The sequence below is a fragment of the Geotrypetes seraphini genome, chromosome 1 (assembly GCF_902459505.1).
Source record: "Geotrypetes seraphini chromosome 1, aGeoSer1.1, whole genome shotgun sequence".
NCBI lineage: Eukaryota > Metazoa > Chordata > Amphibia > Gymnophiona > Dermophiidae > Geotrypetes > Geotrypetes seraphini.
Window position 1 is genome coordinate 388,410,429 of NC_047084.1, and position 26,250 is coordinate 388,436,678.

The 26,250-nt window shown below is 43.8% G+C and overlaps 1 protein-coding gene across 3 annotated transcripts in view; it reads left to right on the forward strand.

Annotated features, from left to right (window-relative positions):
• Nucleotides 1-3,145: 3,145 nt before the first annotated feature.
• The window catches only part of PPP1R3B (protein phosphatase 1 regulatory subunit 3B), a 50,923-nt gene continuing 27,818 nt past the window's right edge, over nucleotides 3,146-26,250 (forward strand). The window contains exons 1-2 of one of the 3 annotated variants that reach the window (XM_033916947.1): nucleotides 3,146-3,548; nucleotides 3,812-3,897. In XM_033916947.1, the coding sequence (XP_033772838.1) occupies nucleotides 3,857-3,897 (41 nt within the window). In that variant the 5' untranslated portion in view covers nucleotides 3,146-3,548; nucleotides 3,812-3,856. The remainder of the gene's footprint in view (nucleotides 3,549-3,811; nucleotides 3,898-26,250) is intronic. The other 2 variants (XM_033916957.1, XM_033916938.1) reach the window with 2 other exon arrangements.

Here is a 26,250-nt window from a genome sequence, read left to right on the forward strand (position 1 = left end):
CCACATCCCCACACACCCCGGCGACGGTTCTCCTATTCAAATCCCACCCCCCCAGTTCAGCAGTTCTCCTACCATTCCACCCCCCTGCCTTCTGGTTTGGTAGTTATCCCTCCCCCTCCAACCTCCTTAGTCTGCCTTTAGTTGTTCTCTTAATGGTCACCAATGGCAGTGATTCCCACATGCTGCCTAACTGTCGGCTCCAACATCCTCTCTTTAGAGGTCCAACTCCTGAGGCAACAGGAAATGAGATCACAAGATGAGATGCTGAATAGAGAGGATGCTGGAACTGGCAGCCAGGTAACATATGGGAATGACTGCCAGCAAACTTTAGATAGCAAGTAAATGTAGTCTAGGGAGGAAGGCAAGAAAAATGAGACCTTTTTAAAACCCTGCTAAGCTAACTAATTTCACCACATTCTCCGGCAAGGAATTTCAGTTTAATTACACCTTGTGTGAAGAAATATTTTCTCTGGTTTGATGACTGACAGAGACCTTTGGATGGACGGAGCTGTTGTTCCGGGCACCATGAGCTGCATCAGGAGCTGGCCAAAGAGGTACAGGATCTGTTGCGGTGTACACTGGGAGCCTATTGTGGCTTCGTTGCTCGGTTGCTGCCACTGTCTCTGTGCTTCCCTCCTCCTGCGTCTACACCTATGCCTTCCTCTGTCTGACGGCAAGGAAGAGGAGGTAGCTCTGTGCCTCTTGTATCTCTGTTTTCTTCCTTCTTTAGAAGGGAAATGCTGAGGAGTGTGCTGGCCCTTTAAGGGGGCGGAGCTTAGCATTGGTGGCGGTGGAGCTTAGTGGCCTTGCACCAGCAGGGGTGGAGCTTGGCATCTCTGTGCCAGTGGCTGCTCTATCACTTTTGGCGCCAGCACTCCTCTATTCCCCTGTGCAGGCGGGCTTGGTCTGTTCCTGAGCTGCAGTCCAGCTCGCTGTAGCATCATTCTCAGGGCTGCCTCTAGCGCTTCCTGTGCAGCTTGGGGGTGTCAGGGCCGATGCTGGCAATGGTGCTGATGTTCTGCTGCTGTGCACTGTGGACAGTGCAGCCTCATGCTGTACAGAGGGAGAGGTAGTGATCATGGCTGGCATGCGAAGAAGCCGTTGGTGCGTTGGGGGAGCTGCACTACCTTCCAGGTGGGTTGGGTCCGTACACGGAAGCTTCTCTGTTGCAGGGCAGGCTCGGACCTCCACTATCGGTGGGGTGGGCGGCCCAGTGAAAAGCGGGGTCGTTGATTTTGCCACCGCTTTCTTGTTTTTTCTTTTGGGCTGGTTCTTCAGCCATGAAGTCTTTCAGAGCATGCAAGCAGTGCTTCCTGGCCCTTTGGGACATCTGGAGGCAGGATGGGCATGCGGCCATGAGGTGTGCCTCTCCTAGGCACCGGATGCAGACCTCATGGGCATCTGTGGAGGACATCTTCCTGGTGCAGCATAGGCATTTTTTTAAACCTGGTTTTGAGGGTTCTGCCATCTTTAGATTCTTTTAGTTTTCTTGGGTTTAAAGTTTTCTTGGAGAGCAGTTAGTATCCGACCATTGGTCTGAGCAAATAAAGTAATCTGAGGCAAGGGGCTCCTGCAAGGGGATATGCAGGGGGGGGGGGGTAGCTCACGCCCTGTGGGAGGCTCCAAAAGCTTCCCTCTGAGCTCTGGGAGAGTAAATCCATGTTTTGGGCTCATCAGATGAAGTCACCAATGTGTGGCTGACTGATACTGCTTGTCCATGGAGAACGTTCCTTTCATCTAGCTGTCCCCTATGCCTGGAATAAATTACCCGAGTTTGTCCATCAAGCCCCTTCCTTTTCCTAAAAGCAGACTGAAAACCCATCTTTTTTATATAGCTTTCAATCCTTAACCCTACTCCTCTGCCCTCCAATCCAGCCCACTGATTGACTGTTCCCCTTGACTGTATCCATGACATCCCTGTTTGTCTGTCTTGCCTGTTTAGATTGTGAGCTCTTTGTAGCAGGGACTGTTTTCTTATTCTTTGCGATTCTGTGCAGCGCTGCGTGCGTCTGGTAGCGCTATAGAAATAATTAATAGTAGTAGTAAAGCAGAAACCAGAGATGACAAAAGGTAGAAAAAAAATTTTTTTGTTGGACTATAAGAATTGCCCAGTATATCCTGTTTCCAACTGTGGCCAACCCAGGTCTCAAGTACCTAGCTAGATCCCAAGTAGTAAAACAGATTTTATGTTGCTCATCCTAGGAATAAGCAGTGAATTTTCCCCAAGTCATCTCAATAATGACCCATAGACTTCTCTTTTACAAAATTATCCAAACCTTTTTTAAACCCGCTAAGCTAACTAATTTCACCACATTCTCCGGCAAGGAATTTCAGTTTAATTACACCCTGTGTGAAGAAATATTTTCTCTGGTTTGTTTTAAATCTACTACTTGTTGCTTTAGATTCGAATAAAGTAGTATTGTAGAAAACATTTATAAATAGGAAATAAGGACATTTTTTATTGGACTAATTTTAATACATTTTTACCAACTTTTGGAAACCAAAATCCCCTTCCTCAGGCAGTGGGTTACCGGGGGTGGGGGGAGGATGTCCGTCCCATGTGCAGCTCCTAGGGGGTGCTCCTCCGATCCCTTTTTTATATTGGGGGGGGGGGTTGTTAAAAGTAATTGGCCCTGGGTATCACATACTTTAGGTACGCCACTGGGAAAGGCATCCAGGTATGTGGGGAAAAAACCCCCCAACCAAAAAACGATCGTAGCATATGAAGCTTTTGTGCTTCTCGTGTGGGAAGAGCAAGTGCAGCCTGCCCGGAAACAAAACTACTAAAACCTAAGAGCTGCTTGATGCTCATAGGATGCTAGTCTGCAGGATGGACGTTAGATCAATGAAAGCCTGATGCATATTAACTGCTCCTTGGGTTGGCTAAATTTGTAAAATGAATCTCACTAACTATCCACCCTATGTGTTCCGGACGCATGAGCTGTGCAACCGAAGGATCTGCCTTCTAAAACAAAATTCTGGGCGGGGGAGAAAGGGGTCGATGAGGTCAAGCCAGTGACCGTCTGGCTCCCCGCACCTTGGCTGGCGATCACGTGCCACTAGGCTGTCTTTTCACGCGGCAACGTTCTGTCCTTATTGGTTGGCGTTGACAGTTGGTAGGGCGCCCATTGGCTCCCTATGGCCTTCACGTGATCAGCGCTAGGAATGGAATACGGCTTCTTACAATGACCCATGTTCTTAAGAGCTTGGTAGGGCGCATATCGCGTGCTAGAGATTACAGTTTCTGTAGCGTGATTAACTTTCCCGTTTCGGGCAAGGGGCTGCAATGCTTCATGGCACTGGGGATGGGAAGAAGCAACTGGAGGTAGCCCGTTCGAGAATACAGAGAAGTCAAGTGGGAGGGCTGCAGAGGGGTCTTGCTCCTGTGACCGGATCCTTAACCCTGAGAAGTTGCAAGAAGACTAAAGTCGATAAATGCATCGTGTTGTGCGCGCCTTGCTGTTCGCTTGTTTCAGTGAGTTGAATGTCCACCGTACAGGTTCATTTTGACAGGAGGAAGCCTTTTCGAAAGCAAGTCAACCTATTAGGTTAATCCAATTAAAAAGTGGATATTAAAAAAATAAAATAAAATTCTCTAAAGCGTGAACTCTGTTTTCGGTGGGAGGTGAGTGTTTAGTGTCCTTTTGCAGGTTGGTCGCTCCCCGTGTGCGGCTCCCCAAGCTCAGCCTAAGTGCAAGGACAATCGTGGTTGCAGCTGGGAGGCGCTGTTGCAGCAGCGGCCTGAGAGGGGGCGGGGTGTGTGTGTGTACGTGCAGCCCTGATTTCCGTCTCTCTCTCTCTCCTCTGGCAGGCTTGCGTCCTAGTTCTCGCGCTTCCCTGTCCCGGAGCTGTGTAAATGCCCTGGAGCGGGACCGGTGCCTGCAGGAGCTCCACCAGGTAAGGAGCAAGGGGGGAGGGGCATGATCCGCTGCTGAGAGCCGGGGAGGGGGGGGGGGTGTCCAAGTTATAAGCTAGCAAAATATTCAGCAAGTAAGTTACTTTGCCCTTGAACCTACTATCCTCCCCCCCCCCCCCACTCTGGGGCCAGTGCAACAGTTCCTCTGTGGTTAGGGGAGTCCGTCTTCTGTGGATACTAGACAGCCCGTAATATGTGGAAAGTACTGGTTGGACTGTTAGGGAGACCTGTGACTTGTCCCTTTTTCTTTGCAAAATGTTTGCTTTCAAAGAGAAGTTGTGGAGTGAACGGTAAATACTGCAGATACTAAATGTTTAATGAGTGTAAGCTTTTCAGCTGTTTGAAATATAAAGTGAAACCGTTATGGAAGTGCGTGCATTTTTGGCAAGCTTTGGGATGTCTCTTCTGATGGAAGTTGTAATGTAATATGCAAATTAGTGGCACCTGAAGGTTGGCCTTCTGTGCCGTTTCTTCCGTAATCTGCTGGGGGTCGGAACTGCAAATTCTTTAAAATACTTAAAGCTAGTCCAGTAAGTCTGATGATTTAGAATCTGGTCGGACCTTTATTTACACGGCTGCAGATGTGAGATTTTTGAGGGATTGAGCTCCAAGGGCATCAGTGTTAGTACTGTGTGGCTTTCGTTAAACGTTTGAACTCTTTAGAAATGAGTTGCAATAAAACTTTTATTGGTTAGACCAGGGGTGCCCACACTTTTTTGACTCGCGAGCTACTTTTAAAATGACCAAGTCAAAATGATCTACCAACAATAAATTTTTAAAAAAACACAACGCACACTGTAAGCATAGAATTGTTAATTATCATTCCTATTCCAGGGTTTTTTCAAAGAGGTCAAAGCAGATGACTCTATGCACTGTCACCTCAGTAACAACCATACAAAAATACCCACCCCTCCCTTTTTACTAAACCACAATAGCATTTTTAGCGCAGGGAGCTGCGCTGAATGCCCAGCGCTGCTCTCGACGCTCATAGACTCCCTGCGCTAAAAACCACTATTGCGGTTTAGTAAAAGGGGACCATATTGTAAAATATAGACAGCAGATACAAATTCAGACACATTTTGATCACTAAATTTAAAATAAAATCATTTTTCCTACCTTGTCTGGTGATTTCATGAGTCTCTGGTTGCACTTTCTTCTTCTGACTGTGCATCCAATCTTTCTTTCAGCCTGTATGCTTCCTCTCCTCCAAACCTCGTTCTCTCCCAAAACTTTTTCTTCCTCTCTCCCTGCCCTTTCTTTCATTCTCTCTTCATGCCCCCTTTCTTTTTTTCCTGTTTCTCTTCTTTCCTTCTGTCTCCCTGCCTGCGCCCCTTTCTTTCTTTCTTTCTTTCTCCCTGCCCTTTCCCAAGCCAGTGCCACTGCCGCTGCCATCGGGGAACAGGACCCAAATGCCACCAATGGATAACAGGCCCCAAAGCTGCCGCCGCCCCATGCTCTCTCTGCTTCGGGCCGATCAATCTTCCCCTCCCCGACGTCAATTCTGCCGTCGGAGAGGAAGTTCCGCCCAGCCAGGCAGCGATTGGCTGGCTCGAACTTCCTCTCCGACGGCAGAATTGACGTCTGGGAGAGGAAGATTGATAGGCCCGATAGATCGCCAAGGCAAAGGGAGTCCTGGATGATCGACTCACTTTGCCTTGGCGAGCTACCGGTCGATCGCGATCGACCTATTGGGCACCCCTGGGTTAGACAACTACTATTTAATACACATAGCAACTTTGTTACTTATGATCTATGAAGTATATTAATATGGAGTAGGGAGGGTCTGTGTAAAAGTATAAAAGAGCATGTGACAATTAGAAAACTCGTCTGTTTTAATATTCAGTTTCATATCTGAACTCTTGGCATTAAACTTTCTGATCTGCTTAAGAGAAAAATAACAGATATGAGACTCTTAAGTTCTGACATCACAGTAAAAGAATATCATGATGGAAGTGATTTTTATTTATTTATTTTATTTTTCCATTTTCTATACCAGGGGTAGGCAATTCTGGTTCTTGAGAGCGGGAGCCAGGTCAGGTTTTCAGGATATCCACAATGAATATGCATGAGATAGATTTGCATCTCAAGGAGGCAGTGCATGCAAACCTATCTCGTACATATTCATTGTGGATATCCTGAAAACATGACCTGGCTCCGGCTCTCGAGGACCGTAATTGCCTACCCCTGTTCTATACCATTCTCTAAGGGGAGCTCAGAACGGTTCACATGAATTTATTCAGGTAGTCAATTGTTTTACTGGCAATTCTCAACGCAATATGCAAATTATATTCATGCCATGTGTGGAAAATAACTGGTAAGGCAGGGGAGAAGCTGTCTTGTCAAAAAAAATAAAGCTTCTGCACTCCCTGCCTGAATGGCAAACAGGGAGAGCAGAGGTTGCTGGACGCAGCTGTTGTGTGTGTGTGTGTGTGTGTGCCTACCAAACAAGCCTGGTGATCCATTGGTCCATCCCCCCCCCCCCCCCGACACTCCTCCCACTGGCAGCAAGTTCCCTACCCCCCTCCTGATAATCTCCCACCGTCCCCCACCGCACAAGCCTGGTGATCTAGTGCAGTGTTTCAACTTTTTCAAGCCAAGTACCCCCTAAGCCTAACAAATACCAACTGAGTACCCCTGCCCAAACTCCGCCCCAAACCCTCCCAAACTCCACCCCCATAATACTAATTGTAATGCAATTTCTTCAAATCTATTTTTCATATACACTCAATATAATCTTATTAATACATAATGATAACCACAAAATTTTAAAAAAACCACAAAGCACATACTGTACGCAGAAAAAATGTTAATTATTTATATTCGGGGTTTTTTCAAAGATTTCAAGGCAGATGACTTTAAAATATGCAATGTCACCTCGGTAACAACTATAGAAAAATAGACAAATATAGTGCAAAACATAGACAGCAGATATAAATTCTCAAAACTTGACATTTTGATCACTAAATTGAAAATAAAATCATTTTTCCTACCTTTGTTGTCTGGTGATTTCATGATTCTCTGGTTGCACTTCATTCTGACTGTGCATCCAATCTATCTTTCTTTTCTTTCTGCTTCCTACATGCTTCCTCTCCTCCAGACCCCATTCCATTCCCCAACCAACATCTCTCTCTGTCCCTCCATGAGTCCAACTTTTCTTCCTCTCTCATCCCCCAGATCATTTTTCACCACGACCCACCACCCCATGCCCATTTCTCCTTCTATCACCCCTCTCTAACACCATGCCACATCTCTCTCTACATCACTATACTCAACATTCGGAGGGGGAAAGCCCAATAGACCAGGGTTTCTCAACTTGCGGTATGTGTACCCTAGGGGGTACGCGGGGGATGATCGTTGCCTGCCCCTTCTCCAAGAAAGGAACGGCAAGGCGTGTGCAGCGATTGCACACCACCAGCCCACAAGCCTTCCCCCGACATCAATTTTAACTTTGCAGAGAAGGTCTGGGTCAGCCAAGCAGCGATTGGTTGGCCCGGGCCTTCTCTCTGATGACAGAATTGACATCAGGGGAAGGCGTGTGGGCTGGCGGTGTGCAATCGCTGCACACGCCTGGCCCTTCCCTTCTTGGAGTTGCGGAGGGGGGCATGCAACGGTCAGCCTGCATACCCCTAGGGTGCGCGTACCGCAGGTTGAGAAACCCTGGTCTAGTAGGCCTTCCCCTTCCGAACCCCCTTCGTACCTTTTTAGAAGACACAGGAGGGGAGCTCACTCATTCCTGCTGGCAGGCCTGCTGCTTCAAAATGGCAGGCCTACCCCTTCCCTGTTCATCCTGGGATGCACCGGGGAGGGTCCTAAGGCCTTGATTAGCTCAGGTATGCAAGACCCCTCCTATGGGAGGGGCCTTAGGCACCTGGGCTAATTGGAGTCTTAAGGCCCCCTCCCAATGCATCCCAGGGTACACTGGGAAGGAGCCCAAGGCCATGATTGGCCCAGGCACCTATGGCCCCTCCCTTGTCTTACATACCTGAGTCCCAGGATGCACCAGGAAGGGATAAGCCTGCCATTTTGAAGAAGTGGGTCTGACGGCGGGAGTGAGTAAGTTTCCTTCCTGCTGGGGTTCTAAAAAGGTATTTTTGAGGGGGGAACAGCTCACTAGACCTCCAGGCTTGTGTGATGGGGGCTGTTGGGAGGGAGCGTTAAGTGTGCAGCTCACACAACAGCTATGCCCATAAAAAAAGCCTGTGACAGGAGGGAGTAGGTATCACTCCTGTCAATCTTCCACATGGGGTGGGGAGGGCATCATCGGAGGACAGCAATGGTGGGAGTGGGGGGCACTAGACTACCAGGCCTTTTGGGGGGCTACAAGGAATGAGGGCCGGTGGCAGTCTGAGCTGTTTTATTTTCCTGTCGGTGCATGAGGCAATCAGCTCTCAGGTACTGATAGGAAAGTAAGGCTACAACAGCTCAGACCCTGCTGGTAAATATCGGCCCTGATTCCTCATAAATGGAGGGGTGTTCCTTTTTAAGAATTACCTGGGGAGGTCATTTTAATATTAATGACCTCGTCGTACTACATTTGTATAGTACAGTCGGAGGCTGCTTGAAAACACGGAAAAAACACAGTTGAACTATTTTAATAATCGGATGGTAAAATATGTGCATATAGTGATGGTTTAGCACCATCTTTAAATGCACAATGACTTAAGAGAATCTGCTGCTGTATCTGCCAACAAAGCAAGATGCCAAGAGTAACACTGTTACATCTCTCTGGAGTCCTTTATTTATTTATTTATTTATTTATTTTTTCAAATTATCTTTATTAACAACTGCAAAGGAACATACAACTAGGAGCAGAATAATCAGAAACATAAAACAGAGCAGTCAGAAAATAGCACAGGAGACTAGGTGTGCTGTTAAGTTCAGACTAGTCATGCTTTCATGACTCTTTTTTTTTTGGAGGATGCTGCTAACCCTTTTCTCCTGCTTTAAAGAAATATGGAAAGTCTGTTTAAGGTGACAGGTTACCCTAATATCTTCAGTTTTATCCTCAAACATTGCATTAACAGCTTTTGGCCTTTGATACATAGCACGTCTCGTATCAATCCCTTTACATTTAGTAAAGACTATCATATTTTCCAATCCCCTTCATTCCCTATTGTGTTTTTCCTTTTATGTTAATTTCAACAGATAAAGAGATTGTAACTTTTCCCTCCTTTCCTATGTATTCATATTTGTCTCTATCCCTATTGTTTAAATGTCAATTGTTTGTTTTATGATTAATTTGTATAATATTTATGTGAGACCACCACCTGACGGTTTTTAACTTGTACATCGCTTAGAAATATTGTATAAGCGATTCATCAAATGCTAATAAACTTGAAACTTGATTAAAAAGGAAAACCTGAGGGAAGTTGTGTTTCACCCTATTTTCAGCATTTCCCTTCTACACTGTAGTATGATGTTGCTCTGAATGTTGTTCTCTTGTAATGATCATTGTCCTTTCATAGACTCTTATCTTTTCACCACACTGAATTATATTTCTAGCCTAGAGGTGCCCCTTAGGAGCCCTTAGATTGACTTTACTCCATGTTGGTCAAGTTTCAGCTGTTACTGAAGCAGCTAGTTAGGGTGGCAGTTGTATCTTCTACATTCTCACTTTTAAAGCACATAGTAGCTTCTTCCAGATAATGCAATTCATGATAATCTCGGGGAGAAATGGGTACCACCTGGGATAGATGGTTCATAGACAAAAGCGCGCGACGACAACCCAGCGCAGACAACTGAGCGCAAGGCGGAAGCATGCCGAAGAAAAACAGTATTTTAAGGGGCTCCGACGGGGGATGTTGGTGGGGAACCCCCCCCACACACACTTTACTTAACAGATCGCGCCGGTGTTGTGGGGGGTTGTAAACCCCCCTCATTTACTGGAAACTTAACTTTTCCCTCTTTTTTAGGGAAAAAGTAAAGTTTTCAGTATAATGTGGGGGGTTACAACCCTCTAAACCCCCCCCCACAATGCTGGTTCGATCTCTGTTAAGTAAAGTGGGGGGGGTTCCCCCCCACACCCTCTATCGTAGCCCTTTAAAATACTGTTTTTCTTCGGCGCGCTTCCACCTTGCACTCAGTTGTCTGCCCTGGGTTGTCGGCGCGTGCTTTTGACCTGTCACCGGGATAGATTCCAACAAGTTCAGCAATGGATGTGTTCTGCAATGCTGGTGCCTCACTGCTTCCAGAGGGTGAGAGGGGCTGAGAGACTTCAGCTTCAGGGCGAGGAGAGGCTCCCTTCCCTCTCTCCTGATAGTATGAAGCTGCAGCTCTGAGTTCTGAGCTTCTCCATTACAAACCTTTAGGGTCCACACCTGGTGAAAGACCAAGTGAAGTGCTTATACTCTTCACAAACCAGGGAGAAAATGAAGGAAAATTCTTCAACAGTATTGGAATTCAGGTAAGTGTCTTAACCCTCAAATGCCATATCAAAACCTACCCTTCCCCTCTAATAAAATTGAATTTACATTTTTTTATATCCTTTTAAGCACTAAAAATATGGCCACTGGAAGCCTGCCATTTGACTATCCTTTACACATTCTTTTAATTGCATCATAAGATAAGGGTTTATTATACAATATAGACAGTTATTTGATTATGGTGGTGCAACCAGATTGATTTAGTAACCTTTTATGTCTGGTTCATGTAATATCTCATGGAAGCACTATAATTGGAAAGTGTTGAGTCAGAAGGGGAGGAAAGACTGCAGTGATCCTTTGTAATGCTTAACTTGAGAATAAGAGTGGAGCAAGAGGGAAGCCACCTGTCTGCATGTCACTTGGCTAATGATGCAAAAACTAAACCTTAAGTTTATATACCGCATCCTCTCCAAGAATATAGAGCACTGTTCACAGATTTGAGTTTTTTTCACATTGAAGCCTTAATGGATGTTGCTTGGCATAGTGTATTGGGATAGGGAGATATACCTTTGTATAGTGAGTGATCAGTATAGTAGCAGCTAATTTTTTAAAGCTGGTTACTGTTGGAATGTTTTTCTTTTTATCAGAATTTTGAGGGGGAGGAAGTCCAAGAGCCTATGTTCACTGTGCATTGAAAGAGAATACACAGTATACTTGGTCCTGTGAGGCTGCTTGACAAAATACTAGATTTTTTTTTTCTCTTAACCATTAAAAAAACTTTATCAAATTTCTCACAGAACTTTTTCTTGGCTGTCCCTGTTTAGTAGCTCCAAATCATAATAACTCCAGCCCTTCATTTTCTCTCATGCCTATGCTCTGAGCTGACTTGCAGCATCTCTTGATAAGACTATGGCTGTTCTGCCACCAGTTGAGCCTGCACAGACTGAGTTACATCAGACCAGCAACTTTTCTGCCCATGGGTTGGTTTTTTTTTCTTGTCTGTGTGGTAGCGACTACAACTGAGAATTTTCTGATCTCATTTAAGTTTGTGATCCATGGTATTAACAGCTTCTCTGTGTGATGGTGTCATGTACGGTAGGTGGGGAGAGTAAGGCCTGGTTTCTTTGCAAGCAATGAGAACTGAAACACAAGCTAGCCAGACGGCATTCACAGTATCTTCTAGAGCAGTGTTTCTCAACTTCTTCAAGCCAAGTACCTCCTAAGTTTAATAAATATCAGCCGAGTACCCGCCCAAGCTCTGCCCCTGTCCCTACCCCCATAATAGTCCTAATTGTGATGCAATTTCTTCCATCCATTTTTTTTATATACACACAATATAATCTTGATACATAATGGCAACCACAAAATTACAAAAACACAAAACACACTGTAAACAGAAAATGTTAATTATATTGATTCCGGAACTTGGAGGCTTAGCGGATGGCAGGCTAACAGCTGAGCTCCCTCCTATAGGCATAATTTATTAGTTTTAAAATAATAAATTTTCTCCAGATTCATTTCAAAATTTGAGAGAATGGCATCAACTAAACTAAAACTAAAAGAAACTCCTGCTAAATCAACAGAAAAGACTAATATTGAAGGAGGATCCACAAACTGCCAGTGGGATCCCATTACCTATGGACGCTCTGGATATAATTGAGGTAATGGAAGAATTAAGGAATATTAATTTAAACCTAATGGAAATGAAAAAGAAATAATAATAATAATAACTTTATTCTTCTATGCCGCCATTGTTGTGAGACTTCTAGGCGGTTTACATTGAAGAGGGCTGGACAGTCATCAAGTTACAATATGCAGAGTTAAGAGAAATACAGCATGCAGAATCTTAAAAAAGGCAGTAAATACAATATACAGATAGTTTACAATGAAGAGAGCTGGACAGTTACAATAGGCAGAGATAAGAGAAATACAGCATGCAGAATAAATTTTTATCTTATACGCAGGAGTGGATATGTTTGAAATATTAGAAATTGATTTAGTGTTTTGTGTAGATAGCTTTTTAGGTGATATTTCTGTCGAATAAGGCAGTTTTTATGGCTTTTCTAAAGGCGTTATAGGTCAGTCTTGCTCCATTAATGTATTTGTCTAACCAGTGTTGTTTGTTTGCTTGGTATATAAGTTCTATCCAGAAAGGTTTTGTATTTGCAGCCGGTAATGCTTGGATATGCAAATAGATTGCTGTTTTTGATTTGTCTTGTAGGGCTGTATAGTACGAAGTGAGGTAGCAGGTAGGTAGGAGCTAGTCCCCAAACCAGCTTGAAACATATGCAAGAGAACTTGAATATTATTCGCGCCTCCATTGGCAGCCAGTGAAGCAGTTTGTAGTAGGGGCTAACATGGTCGCTTTTTTTCAATCCAAATATCAAACGGACCGCTGTGTTTTGAACAATTCTAAGTTTCCTCACTGTTTTTTTGGGTATACCCAAGTAAGTTTGATATTTTAAATAATAGAATGGACAAATTGGAAGATAAAATGGGAAAAATTGAACATATACAACAAAATTACAAGGAAGATCATAATATCTTGTTGGAAATGAATAAAAAAAATGATTGATATGGAAAACAGATCAGAAATCAGAATATAAGAATAATTGGATTAAGGGAAGGTGCTGAGGGGAAAAATATGATCTCTTTTTTTAAAGGAGGTAATACCAAAAATTATTTCAATAAAAATGAAAAATTCATTGGAAATAAAGAAAGCACACAGAATTGGAAAGAAAAATGCTCAACATCAAGAAAAACTAAGAACTGTAATATTAAGACGGCCCAGCGGTCCACTCCCGCGGCGGCCCATCAGGTTCATGACCTGTGAAGTGGTTTCTGACTATTCCTATATCCTACCTCTACTTCTATCTGTACCCCTCAAACCCCTTTTCTTTTAGGAACTTATCTAGACCCTCCTTGAACCCCTGTAGCGAGCTCTGACCTATCACAGCCTCCGGGAGCGCGTTCCATGTGTCCACCACCCTCTGAGTGAAAAAGAACTTCCTAGCATTTGTTCTAAACCTGTCCTTTTTCAATTTCTCCGAGTGCCCCCTTGTACTTGTGGCTCCCCACAGCCTGAAGAATTTGTCCCTGTCTACCTTCTCTATGCCCTTCATGATTTTGAAGGTTTCTATCATGTCTCCTCTAAGTCTCCGCTTTTCCAGGGAGAATAGCCCTAGCATTTCCAATCTGTCAGCGTATGAGAAGTTTTCCATACATTTTATCAGTTTTGTCGCTCTTCTCTGGACTCCCTCAAGTACCGCCATGTCCTTTTTGAGGTACGGTGACCAGTACTGGACACAGTACTCCAGATGTGGGCGCACCATTGCCCGATACAGCGGCACAATGACTTCCTTCGTCCTGGTCGTGATACCCTTTTTGATGATACCCAACATTCTGTTCGCTTTCTTTGAGGCTGTTGCACACTGTGCTGATGCTTTCAATGTTGTGTCCACCATCACCCCAGGTCTCTTTCAAGGTTGCTCACCCCTAGCATTGATCCCCCCATTTTATAGTTGAACATCATGCATGACTTTGCATTTTTCAGTGTTAAAACTCATTTGCCATTTTCTTGCCCAGTCCTCCAACCTCGTTAGGTCCCTTTGCAGGTCTTTACAGTCTTCCGTGGTTCTAACCCTGCTGTAGAGTTTGGTGTCGTCTGCAAATTTAATAACCTCACAGTTCGTCCCTGTCTCCAAGTCGTTAATAAATATATTGAACAGGAGCGGTCCCAGCACTGACCCCTGTGGGACTCCACTCGTGACCCATTGCCATTCTGAGTAATGGCCCTTTACTCCAACCCTTTGTTTCCTGCCTGCCAGCCAGTGTTTGATCCATCCCCTTGCACCCCGTGGTTCCACAGCTTCTTAAGCAGCCATTCGTGGGGCATCTTGTCGAAGGCTTTTTGGAAGTCAAGGTAAATGATGTCTATGGGTTCCCCTTTATCCATCTGGCTGTTTATTTCCTCAAAGAAGGACAGCAAGTTCGTGAGGCATGACCTTCCCTTGCAGAAGCCGTGCTGGCTTACCTTCAGCTGCCCATTTTTTTCTATGTGATCACAGATGGTGTCCTTAATCAGTGCTTCCATCATCTTTCCCGGAACCGAGGTCAAACTCACCGGCCTGTAGTTTCCTGGGTCACCCCTTGATCCCTTCTTGAAGATGGGCGTGACATTTGCTATTTTCCAGTCCTCTGGGATCTCCCCTGTTTCTAAGGAAAGGTTACATATTTGGCAAAATGTTTCTGCTATTTCGTTTCTCAGCTCTTTTAGTACTCTTGGGTGGATGCCGTCCGGACCTGGTGATTTGTCGCTCTTTAGTCTGTCTATCTGACGGAGGACATCCTCCCGGCTTACCTCTAGTTTGACCAGCTTCCCATCCCGGTCTCCATTTAAGATCTCCTCGGGTTCCGGAATATTGGATGTGTCCTCTCTCGTGAAGACAGATGAGAAGAACTTGTTTAACCTGTCAGCTATCTCTCTTTCCTCCTTTACCACTCCCTTCCTGTCTCCATCATCCAAGGGTCCCACTTCCTCCCTGGCCGGTTGTCTCCCCTTCACATACTTGAAGAATGGTTTGAAGTTTCCTGCTTTCTCTGCCAGTCTCTCCTCATATTCTCTTTTTGCTTTCCTTACCACTCGGTGACATTCCTTTTGGTGCCTTTTGTGCTCATTCTGGTTATCCTTGGTTTGGTCCTTTTTCCATTTTCTGAACGATGCTTTCTTGTCACTTATCGCCTTTTTCACTGCATTTGTTATCCACACCGGGTTTTTTGTTCGGTTCTTTTTGCACCCTTTCCTAAACATGGGGATGTACAGGTTCTGTGCTTCGTGCACCGTACCCTTGAGCAGGGACCAGGCTTTTTCTACGGTCTCCATCTTCCCTGAGCTGCTGCTGAGTTTCTTTCCCACCATTTTCCTCATGGCCTCGTGGTTCCCTTTTCTGTAATTGAGTGCTGTCGTTGTGGTTCTCTTCACTTTTGGTGTTCCTATTTCTAGCTTGCACTGGATCATGTTGTGATTGCTGTTTCCTAGTGGCGCTAATAATACCACCTCCTTTGCGGGTCCTCCTAGCCCGTTGAGGATTAGGTCAAGAGTGGCATCTCCTCTTGTTGGTTCCATGACCAGCTGTTCCATGAAGCAGTCCCTTATAGCCTCCAGGAATTTTGTTTCCCTTGTGCAGTTTGAGTGTCCAATACTCCAGTCTATGCCAGGGTAGTTGAAATCTCCCATCACCACCACACTTCCGCTTTTGCATACCTGCCTTAATTCAGCCTCCAGGTCCTGGTCGTTTGCTTCCGGTTGTCCTGGTGGGCAATAGTACAGTCCCAATTTTATGTCTGCTCCATTTCCTCCTGGTAGCTTAACCCATAGTGATTCCAAGTTGTCCACCCCTATTGCTGTTTCCATCCTGGTTGAAGGAATGGAGTCCTTAATGTATAGCGCTATTCCTCCACCCTTCTTGTATGTCCTGTCTCTCCTGTAAAGCTTGTACCCTGGTATGACCACATCCCATTTGTTGTTGTTCTCGGACCACCATGTTTCAGTGACTCCAATTATGTCTATGTCCTTCTTTCTGGCTATGACTTCTAGCTCTCCCATTTTGGCTCTTAGGCTCCTAGCATTAGTGTATAGGCAATTTAAGTCCCAGTTGTTTACCTTCCTTGTTGGTTTTCCTCGTGGTTTGGTGTTTCTGCCTACCCCCTCATGGGCTGCCAGTCCCCGGGCCTCGCTTTGTTCATCCTCCTCCTGTGGTGTGTCTATTTCGTCCTCATCTCCCTCCTGTGGTGTGTCTATCTCGTCCTCAGCCTGCTTCCCCATTTTTGGATGTTCCTCCGGCAGTTTCTTCCATTTCCTGCTCTTTGGTTTCATTAGTTCCCTGGGCCCCTGCTTTGTGTCCTTGGATTTTTTATCAACAAACGTCCACTCAGTCTCAATCCCTCTATCGCCTTTTCCTGGTCCAGTATCCTTGTTTGATACATTAGTCCGATGTGTCGATGTCAGATCGACTATCGGCTTTCCCCTTTTCCTCAGTTTAAAGCCATGTCTATGTTGTTCTGGATGTTGTGTGCCAGCCTTCTCGTCCCATCGGTGCTCAGGTGCAGTCCGTCCCTCCTGTAGAGCTTGTTCTTTCCTGTAGAGCTGCTTCTTGCAGTTCCGTACAAAGTGAAAACCTTCCTCTTCGCACCACCTCCTCAGCCAACCGTTAATTGCTTGCAGCTTGGTCTGCCTCCTTGCATCCGCCCTCGGTACTGGCAAGATCTCTGAGAAGGCTATCTTCCTTGTCCTCGGCTTCAGTTTCCTCCCCAGTATCTTGAACTGCTCGGTCAGTGTTGTCCTGTTGTAGTTCCTTCTGCTGACGTCGTTGGTTCCAACGTAGATTATCACTGCTGTTTCCTCCATCTCAGCTCCTTCCAGGATTCTCTCGATTCTGTCTGTGATGTCCTTAGTTCTCGCCCCTGGGAGACATGTAATACAATCAGCTGGATCACCATCCACATGTTTTGAAACTTTAAAATTGATGAGGCAAGACTTTTCTTAAACTCTTGCTGACTTCTTCCTATTAAGCCATGTTATTCAACAGTTCTATTTTTAATAGCCTTTTGCCTGGCACTGACACAAGGCTCACTAGGGCAATCAACCTGGAGCTATTTCTTTTAAAAATTGGCATTCTAGCCCTTATACTATGTGGACTACTAGTAACCAGTCAAATCTTTTCAGCTTTCAGAAATCTTTTTAGTTTGTCAATCTTAGAACATAAGAACTGCCATCTCCGGATCAGACCTACAGTCCATCGAGTCCGGTGATCCGCACACGTGGAGGCCCAGTCAGGTGTATTGATACATGGAACGCGCTTCCGGAGGCTGTGGTAGGCAGGAGCACGTTACAGGGCTTCAAAGAAGGTTTGGATAGGTTCCTAGAGGACAAAGGGATTGAGGGGTACAGATAGGAGTAGAGGTAGGTTATAGAAATAGTCAGGGACCACTGCTCAGGCAATAGGCCTGATGGGCCGCCGCGGGAGCGGACCGCAGGGTGAGATGGACCTCTGGTCAGCCTCAGCGGAGGCAACTTCTTATGTTCTTATGTGTATTTTTTTTTATTAGTAATTTTTATTCTTATAATATACAACATAAGAACAGGAAAAAGAATCAAATCTTGCAAATAGAAAATCAAATAAAATGCCACTTCAAATCCACATCTAGGGAAAATCTATAATTAAGGGTAGAGAAATAAATCTAGGTCAAATAAGACAAGAAAATCATTAAAGCTCAAGCTAATATCAGAAAAGAAAAAATTCAAGAGGTAATGGGATCAGCTACAGGTGAGGGTTCCCTGATTTTCATGAAGTTCTCAAGTTGCAAATGATCCCCAAAATTATCATTATTATACAAGCCTACCAAACATTTATAAGGAAACTTTAAATAAAAAGGAGCTCTAATAGCTAAAACCTTTTTAGGTTTTAATTACAGAAAAGCTTTTCTGCTTGTCTGAGTTGATCTAGAACCATCTGGAAAATTTTATTTGGCCACAAAACAATTTTTTTTATTGGTTCTGAAGAAAAGTTGAATGTCTTCTTACTTATGACATCTTGTTAATGACACAGCTGAGCAAGGTGCTAAACTGATAACTGACTTTGCCACTGGCATCATCAGACCCAGTGCAGCGTGAGGCCTTGTTGCAAGGAATTAGGGCTAGATTCACTAACCTCCGATCCGTGTCCGGCCTTTAGTGAATTCATTGGCCTGCATGCAAATGGGGACGATCGTTGGCATGCCCCCAACCAACTGCAACAGCCTCCTGTCACTGCTGTCAGGGTTTCTGCTGTGTTTAAATTTTTATTTATTTTTTTTTTAATCGGGCAGATATTTTGTGTATTATACACATGCAAAACATCTGCCTGATTTTTTTTTTTTAAATTTTTTTAAAATTAACCTCCCCACTCCCGAAAAGTGCCCCATCCCTTCCTGAACTCCCCCCAAAATGTGCCCCACCGCAGCCCTTTAAAATTATGGCATGAGGGTTCCCACTCCTTCCTGTCATATGTCCCACTCACCCACCAACTCTAAAACAAATGGCAGGAGGGATGCCAAACCCCATCTCCGTAGTTTTAACGGAGCAGGAGGGGTGCTCAATCCCTCCTGCTCCAATGCCTCCCGCGATGAGTCTGCGGCCTTAGGCCCCGCCCCAGTGCATTATGTGATGCACGGGGTAGGGCCTAAGGCCCTGATTGGCACAGGCGCCTCGGGTAAGTTCAGGAGGGGTCCCGACGGCAGGAGGGAGTTGGCATCCCTCCTGCCATGTTCGCGCAGGTGGGAAGGGAAGCATCGGGCGGAGCGGCTGGTGGCAGGAGGGAGTGGGCTTCCCTCTTGCCATTTTATTTTTTAGTTGGGGAGGGCGCTGTTGTGGGGGAAGGCTTTTTTTCATTTTTATTTTTATTGGCAAGATATTTTGCATGTAATACATGTAAAATATCTCTGCCATTAAAAAAAAAATGAAAAATCAAACCGGCAGAAGCACTGGCAGCAGTGACAGGAGGCTGCTTCTCTTCTCACTACTGTCAGGGCTCTGCCCCGACTGAATCGCTCACTCAGCAATTGAGTCAGGGAGTTTGCATGCAAGAAAGATAGTGAATTGGTCGCTGTTTCAAAATCGGCCAACAGCGATTGAATCGCTATCTTTAGTGAATCTGGGCCTTAAAATGCACATCTTACATTCTCACCTCGACTTCTTCACATTCAATCTTGGTAATGTCAGCGATGGGAAAGATTTCATCAAGATATCAAGGTGATGGAAAGCAGATATCGTGGAAAGTTCAATCCCAGTATGATGAGAGACTATTGTTGGTTCTTGCAAAGAGACAAATGTACAGTACAAGCGTAAAAGCAAGCGTAAATATATGCTGTAGCATGTCTCCTTATTGTCTTCATGTTTTATTTTTAAACTCTTTAACACAAGTTTGAGACACAGTTCATACTCGCAATATTGTGCTGATATGGCAAACTGTCTAAAAAAAATATCAGTAACGTGTATCTCAGAAACCTGACGTGCTAGTTGAATTTCAATTACAGATCTGAAATCAGCATCATTAAATTAACTAAGAACACTTAAGTTCTTGGTAGCAAAGAAACATTTGTTGTTGATGATGACCAGTGTTATCCAATGGGCAATGTACGAGTACATATGTTGCATTTCGCTAGCTTTGTTATCTCTTAGTGTAAATGCATTTTTATTGAGAACACAGAGTTAACAATGTTGCACTGTAAACAGTAAACAGATACAAAGTTTCAAGTGTTTCATTTTGTATATAATAACTGCTAACACTCAAATAGCCCCCTTCCCACCTATTGGCAAAAACATTTGAGTAATATACAGCAAATAGAGTAGAGCCAACAACAAACTCGTGTACCCATGTAGAACTGTGATCCCACTGAGACCCTTACCACCCCAGTGAACCAAAGTATAAATATAAAAAGCCTAAAGAATATCCAGTATCTAAGTGAACGTAAGGAGCCTAACATTCTGTAAACTGCCAATCTACGTCGGTACCAAAATCGATACCATCAAAGGCTGTCTACAGAAAATGTTTTTTCAATTTCTTTATGGCTTCAATGCTCGGAGGTCCCCTTATTGGGCTTACTCTGCCAGGGAAATGATGTAGTCCCGGTGGGTGGACTGCTGCTCCCAGGCCAATCTTGAGTACCTGTGGAGCCAACCTTGCTTTGTATCCCTTCAGGAGCTCTGGGTCTGTTCCCCAGATGCTGCTCGTCCACTGATTTAATCGGGGGCTTGAGCGCAGGCTGTGGGGCCCCTGAATAACAATCATCCGGGTAACAGGGAGCCGACTGCAAGTTATCCCCCCCACCACCCCCGAACGCTGAGTGGGAATTTTAGGGGTGGGAGTCTGTGTTCATGGTCTTCCCAATCAGTAGCCAGAAGATTTCCAGCAGCGGTCCAGTTCTGACCATTTCTGAGGCAGAAACACTTTCCCTGCAAGCAGGCTACAAGCTGAAGGGCACCAGAAGTCAGTGAGTACTCACATTATTCCCTGTGGGGAGAATCCGGAGGGGGGGGGGAGGTCTGGAAATGTCATTTTTAAGGGTTTCTGAAATTAGGATTTGGTTCCTCCTCCTCTAAACCATCCCCTCCCCCCAATACTTTTCTTATCTTGGCTACAAAGAGTGATGAGAATCCCCACGCTTTTTGTTTTTGGCAATTTAGAGGAGGATTCTCAAAAGTTACCGTTCCTTTAATGATGGCTACTAAACCGATTCCAGCCAGTTTATAGTGTGCCAGTATTTTACCAGCAGATTATCAGTACAACCTTTTCCGAGCTTCCTAGCAGAGTCGTTCTGTGTCTAGTGGTCTAGGGCTTTCCACCTCACCATCACACATTTGGATGAAACTTTTTGTATGCTGAATCTTACGTGACCCAAATGAACTCTAGTAAAGTTTTAAGATCTGCCTGTGAAATACTTGTGGAGATATAGCTCTTTGATACCATACTACGATTACGTACAGTATCCCCGCACAATTTTGGCAAATTTGAGTCAAAATGTTTCTTTGGCCTTTGAAGCTAAATAAATGAAACTTGGCAATTTACGCAACATTTTACAATCTGTTCAATGGAACTAATGAAGATTTTTAATTTTTTTTTAAACCGACATATGTGAAAATCCTCCAAAGTGGGCAGAAAATGGACAGTTAAAAACAAATAAACAAATAAAATTCAGAGTTTTAGCCTTCTGTTGTTCCTGTAATAATGAAGCTATCCCTGTAAAAGTTTATTTTGTGACATATTTTTGTTCTCAATTATACAATTTCAACTTATAAACTATTCTCAAATACACAATTTCAACTTATAAACTAATCTCATTACTTTTTAATTTCAATTTAAAGCTTGTGGGGGTTTTTTAATGTCAAAACTTGGGCATTTTTAACCAGCTTCTACAAAAAAGAATATTCTGGAAACATTTTCAAACTAATTTTATTAGAACATGTTTCAGACCCCCTGAAAAAGTTGGTTTTGGTTTTCAACGCAAGCAAACTGTGCTTGAAAATAAGGGTTAAAGGTCATTGAAGTTTTCCATAGTAATGGCATACATTAACATCAAAATATGGTCAGCTCTGTAAGTTATAAACTGCTTTTGCATTTTTTTATGAGGAAAATATTTGGCAATGGGCCATGGTGGCATTGCCACTAGTTCAAGAAATTTGAACCAGCAAACTTATTGCTGTAGAGGTCACGTCTGATAGTTGTGCAAGGTTCCAAAGCTTGTAGTTTTGGTTTCTTCAATGGATGTCTGTCTGGTTCCCAAGCCAATGATTGGGCAGCTTAACCTAGGTTTCCAAGCCTAAAGTGGGTATCTTCTATTAATTCCCAAGCCAAAGTTCTGACTGCTTTTATTCATGTATTACATTTTATTGAATTTTTGCATCACGTTTGCCAAAATAGTTTCTGGAAACTGATATTGGCTAACACACTGTTCTTCAACCACCGGTCCGCAGACCGGTGCCGGTTCGCAGGAAATTTCTGCCAGTCTGCACAGGGCCGGCGAGATTAACCAACTTCAATTTCCTGCCGGTCCGCACAGGGCCGGCAAGATCGAGTTATTTTCATCTGGTTTGCGCTGGGCCGGAGAGATCATGGGGAGCCTCCGACAGTGGCTTTCTCCCCTCTCTGCAGCTCTCCTTTACTTACCAGTACAGCAATTCACGAAGGCAGCCTTGGGGCTTTTGCTGAGTCGCAGCTGCCTCTGATGATGCAACTTCCTCTTTCCTCAGAGGCAGCGCGAGCCAACAAAGGACTTGAGGCTGCCTTCCTGAATCGCTGTGCTGGGAAGTAAGGAGAGCTGCTGGGAGGGGAGAAAGCCAGTATTGGAGTCTGGGAAGCTGCTGGGCAAGGGGAAAAAAAGGGACAGCTGCTACTGGAGAGGGAGAAGGAGAGATGCTGCTGGGAGGGGAGGAGGGAAAGTAATCTGGGAAGCTGCTGGGCAAGGGAAAAAAGGGACAGCTGCTACTGGACCTGGAGGGAAGGAGAAGGAGAGATACTGCTGGGAGGGGAGGAAGGGAAGAGCGTTACTGCTAGACAGGAGGAGGAGGAAAGGGAGAAGGAAAAAAAAAAGGAAGGAAACAGCTGGCAGGGAGATTAGAGAAGGGGAGAGACAGGCAGGCATAAAGTAGAGAGATTGATGATGGGAAGGGGTCAGCAGAGAAATAAGCAGAGGGGGACAACGATGCTAGATCTGGTATAGAAGAGAGAAAAATGAAGAGAGCAGTGAAGCTGGAATTAATCATGTAAAAAGGAGAGAGGGGCACAGGCTGGATGGAAGGGGCAGATGCTGGAAGGAAGAGAGTGAAATGAAGATGAAAGCAGAAACCAGAGACGACAAAAGGTAGAATAAAAATTTTATTTCTATTTTGTGATTAGAATATATTACATTACATTACATTAGTGACTTCTATTCCGCCTATAACAAACAAACCAAAACTGCAGATACGTACAACGATGTAGGCAAATTTTATTGTGACAAGCAAACTGTATATTAAAACCTTTTTACCAAACGGGGGACCCAACACGGTCCGTGTTTCGGACAACCTTCATCAGGGGTCCTATTAGGTACAGATATAACATAAAACACAATATTAAAAATACAATTATATAAACAGTTGTAATAATAATAAAAATGAAAAGATAACAAATATTAAGATAACAAGATGATCAATTTGACCATAGACTATAATATTAAGAAATTTAAAAGCACGAGGACAAATATATGTTTTAAAAGGTGATAAGTACGCATGCCATGTCAATAGAAATGCATGCAGAAAAGACAGAATTGATAATAAATGACTGCTAGTGTTAAGTATGAACGAACTGTGACGGAACATAAGCCAATAAGGTAGTGCAAAGAAAAAAGAAAAAAAGAAGAAGGAGAACCAGTGTTATGATAAAACATAAATAATAGCATCAAATTTAAATAATGAAGGAAAATATGAGTAACGAAATGGAGAAAGAGAAAAAAAAGAAAAACGAATGAATGTAAAAATACAAACCATGGTAGATAAAGGAAAAAACATATGTCACAACAAATATTGAAAAAGATAATATAAAACAAGCTATCATAAAGCAGAGGAAGAGAGAAATATAAGAAGGGAATCATAAAGCAGAGCTTGTTTTATATTATCTTTTTCAATATTTGTTGTGACATATGTTTTTTCCTTTATCTACCATGGTTTGTATTTTTACATTCATTCGTTTTTCTTTTTTTTTTTTTTTCTCTTTCTCCATTTCGTTACTCATATTTTCCTTCATTATTTAAATTTGATGCTATTATTTATGTTTTATCATAACACTGGTTCTCCTTTTTTTCTTTTTTCTTTGCACTACCTTATTGGCTTATGTTCCGTCACAGTTCGTTCATACTTAACACTAGCAGTCATTTATTATCAATTCTGTCTTTTCTGCACGCATTTCTATTGACATGGCATGCGTACTTATCACCTTTTAAAACATATATTTGTCCTCTTGCTTTTAAATTTCTTAATATTATAGTCTATGGTCAAATTGATCATCTTGTTATCTTAATATTTGTTATCTTTTCATTTTTATTATTATTACAACTGTTTATATAATTGTATTTTTAATATTGTGTTTTATGTTATATCTGTACCTAATAGGACCCCTGATGAAGGTTGTCCGAAACACGGACCGTGTTGGGTCCCCCGTTTGGTAGAAAGGTTTTAATATACAGTTTGCTTGTCACAATAAAATTCGCCTACATCGTTGTACGTATCTGCAGTTTTGGTTTGTTTGTTCCTGGCTGGTTTTTTTACTGCAGACAAGGTTGGACCTCCCGTCTTTTGGTTCTGTTGTTCTATTCCGCCTATACCTTGCAGTTCAAGGCGGATTACAAAAGAGCTAACTGGACATTTCCAGTAACGTTACAATTGTTTTTTTTTATTACAAAAGAGGTAAGATAGCTGGATATTTCCAGGAGAACTTGCAAATTAGATAGTAAGATGACTGGACATTTCTAGGTAATATTACAAATAAGATTACAATTAAGAATGCTGGACATTTCAAGGGAGCATTACATTTTAGGGAACTGTATTCTTGGTTGATAATTTTGAGGAGGAAGAGATTACCAAAGTGGAGGCTTTTGGAGGAGATTTTACCAGGGAGGAGAGGGAAGAGGGGGAGAGTTAAGATATCTGGATAAATTTTTTGAATAGCAGGGTTTTGATTTCTTTTTGAAATGTTTTGAGGTCGCCCATTGCCGTCAGCAGATTGGAAATGGAGTGGTCAAGTTTTGCTGCTTGCGTCGCAAGAAGGTTGTCAAACATCTTTTTGCACTGAGTGCCTTTGAGCGGAGGGTAGGCAAATAGGGTCAGGGTTCTAATTTGTCTTGTGGTGAGGATCTGATTTAGGCGGTTGTTTAGGTAGGAGGGGGAAGAGCTGTTTAATGCTTTGAATAATAGACAGTAGAATTTGAGTTGAATTCGTGCTTGTATTGGTAGCCAGTGAGAGTCTAGGAAGGCAGTGGTGATGTGGTCATATTTTCTCAGAGTAGATCAGTCTGAGAGTGGTGTTTTGTATAGACTGAAGTTGTTTTAGCATGTTGGCAGGGCAAGGTAGATAGAGGGAATTGCAATAGTCCAGTAGACCTAAGACTAGGGATTGGACAATTAGCCTGAATTGCTCTGTGTCGAAGAATTTTCTTATTTTACGTAGATTTCTCATAATTAAAAAAGCTTTCTGGGTTGTCTTATTGATTTGGGCCTGCATTGTGCAGCATCTGTCTATCGTTTACTCCTAGGAGTTTAAGTTCGGACTGTATTGGGTATTTGGTGTCCTTCATTTCCAATTCTGTGATGGTGGGGGTTTTGGCCTTTTCAAGCAGAAGGATTTTTGTTTTATCTGAGTTTAGTTTCAGTTTGTGGTCTACCATCCATTTTACCACTGCGTCTAGTGTTTTTTCCAGTTTTACTGTTGAGGTGGGCTCTGGTGGGTCAAAGGGGAGGAGTATGGTGATGTCATTGCGTAACTGAAGGATGTAACATTTAAGTTGTCTAAAGTGGTTCCAAGGGAGGAGATAAAGAGGTTGAAGTGCGAAGAGGGGTTGGACCATGGATCTGATTTGAGATTGTTGGACTTTACTCTGTAAGTTCTTGATTTGAGGAATCCTTGGAACCAATTGTAAACCCTGCCTGAGATCCCAATGGTGTCAAGTATCTGTAGCAGTATGGAGTGGTTGACCAGGTCAAATGCTGCAGAGAGATCAAGTTGGATTATCAACATCTTTTTGCCTTTGCTAATATGCTGTTGATCTGTGTCTAGTAGGGTTACTAGTAGTGTCTGTGTTGTGGTTGGTTCGAAATCCTGATTGTGAGGGGTGAATTAGGTTATGGTCTTTCAGATTTGAAATATATATCCTGCTAGAGCTGGTGTTAGACATAACTGGGAACTGGCCCAGGCAGTGTTTCTTTAGCTTCCAGCTGGCTTAGGGCGCTCTCTGATCAGGGGGCAGTTGCCCTAGTTGCACTCCTCTAAAACTATTCCTGTCATGTGTGACTGCAGTATTCTGTTAGCATGATATTTCTGTGTAGCATCTAATATAATAAAATGATAGGCCGCGCATGCGCATTAAAAAATCGTGTTCCCTGATCCCGTCGCGGAAAAACGAGTGCGCATGCGCGCCTACAACGTCACCACAGCCTGCTCTCATCCTCGCGCCGCTGCAGGCCCCACACTCGCAACTCACACATCCTGCAGCCTAGCAACTCCGACCACAACCTTCCCCCCTCAACCGCCTATGCCGGCTCAGGCTCCCACCGCAGTGGAAGGACGAAAAAGCCTCTGACCCCGTGGGACTGAGACAGGACCGAAGGCAGGGCTGCTCACAATCCAGATGCACCGCTGGCTCATCACTCCCCCCAACTTCCAGCGGCCGCCAAACAATGCCTTCCTC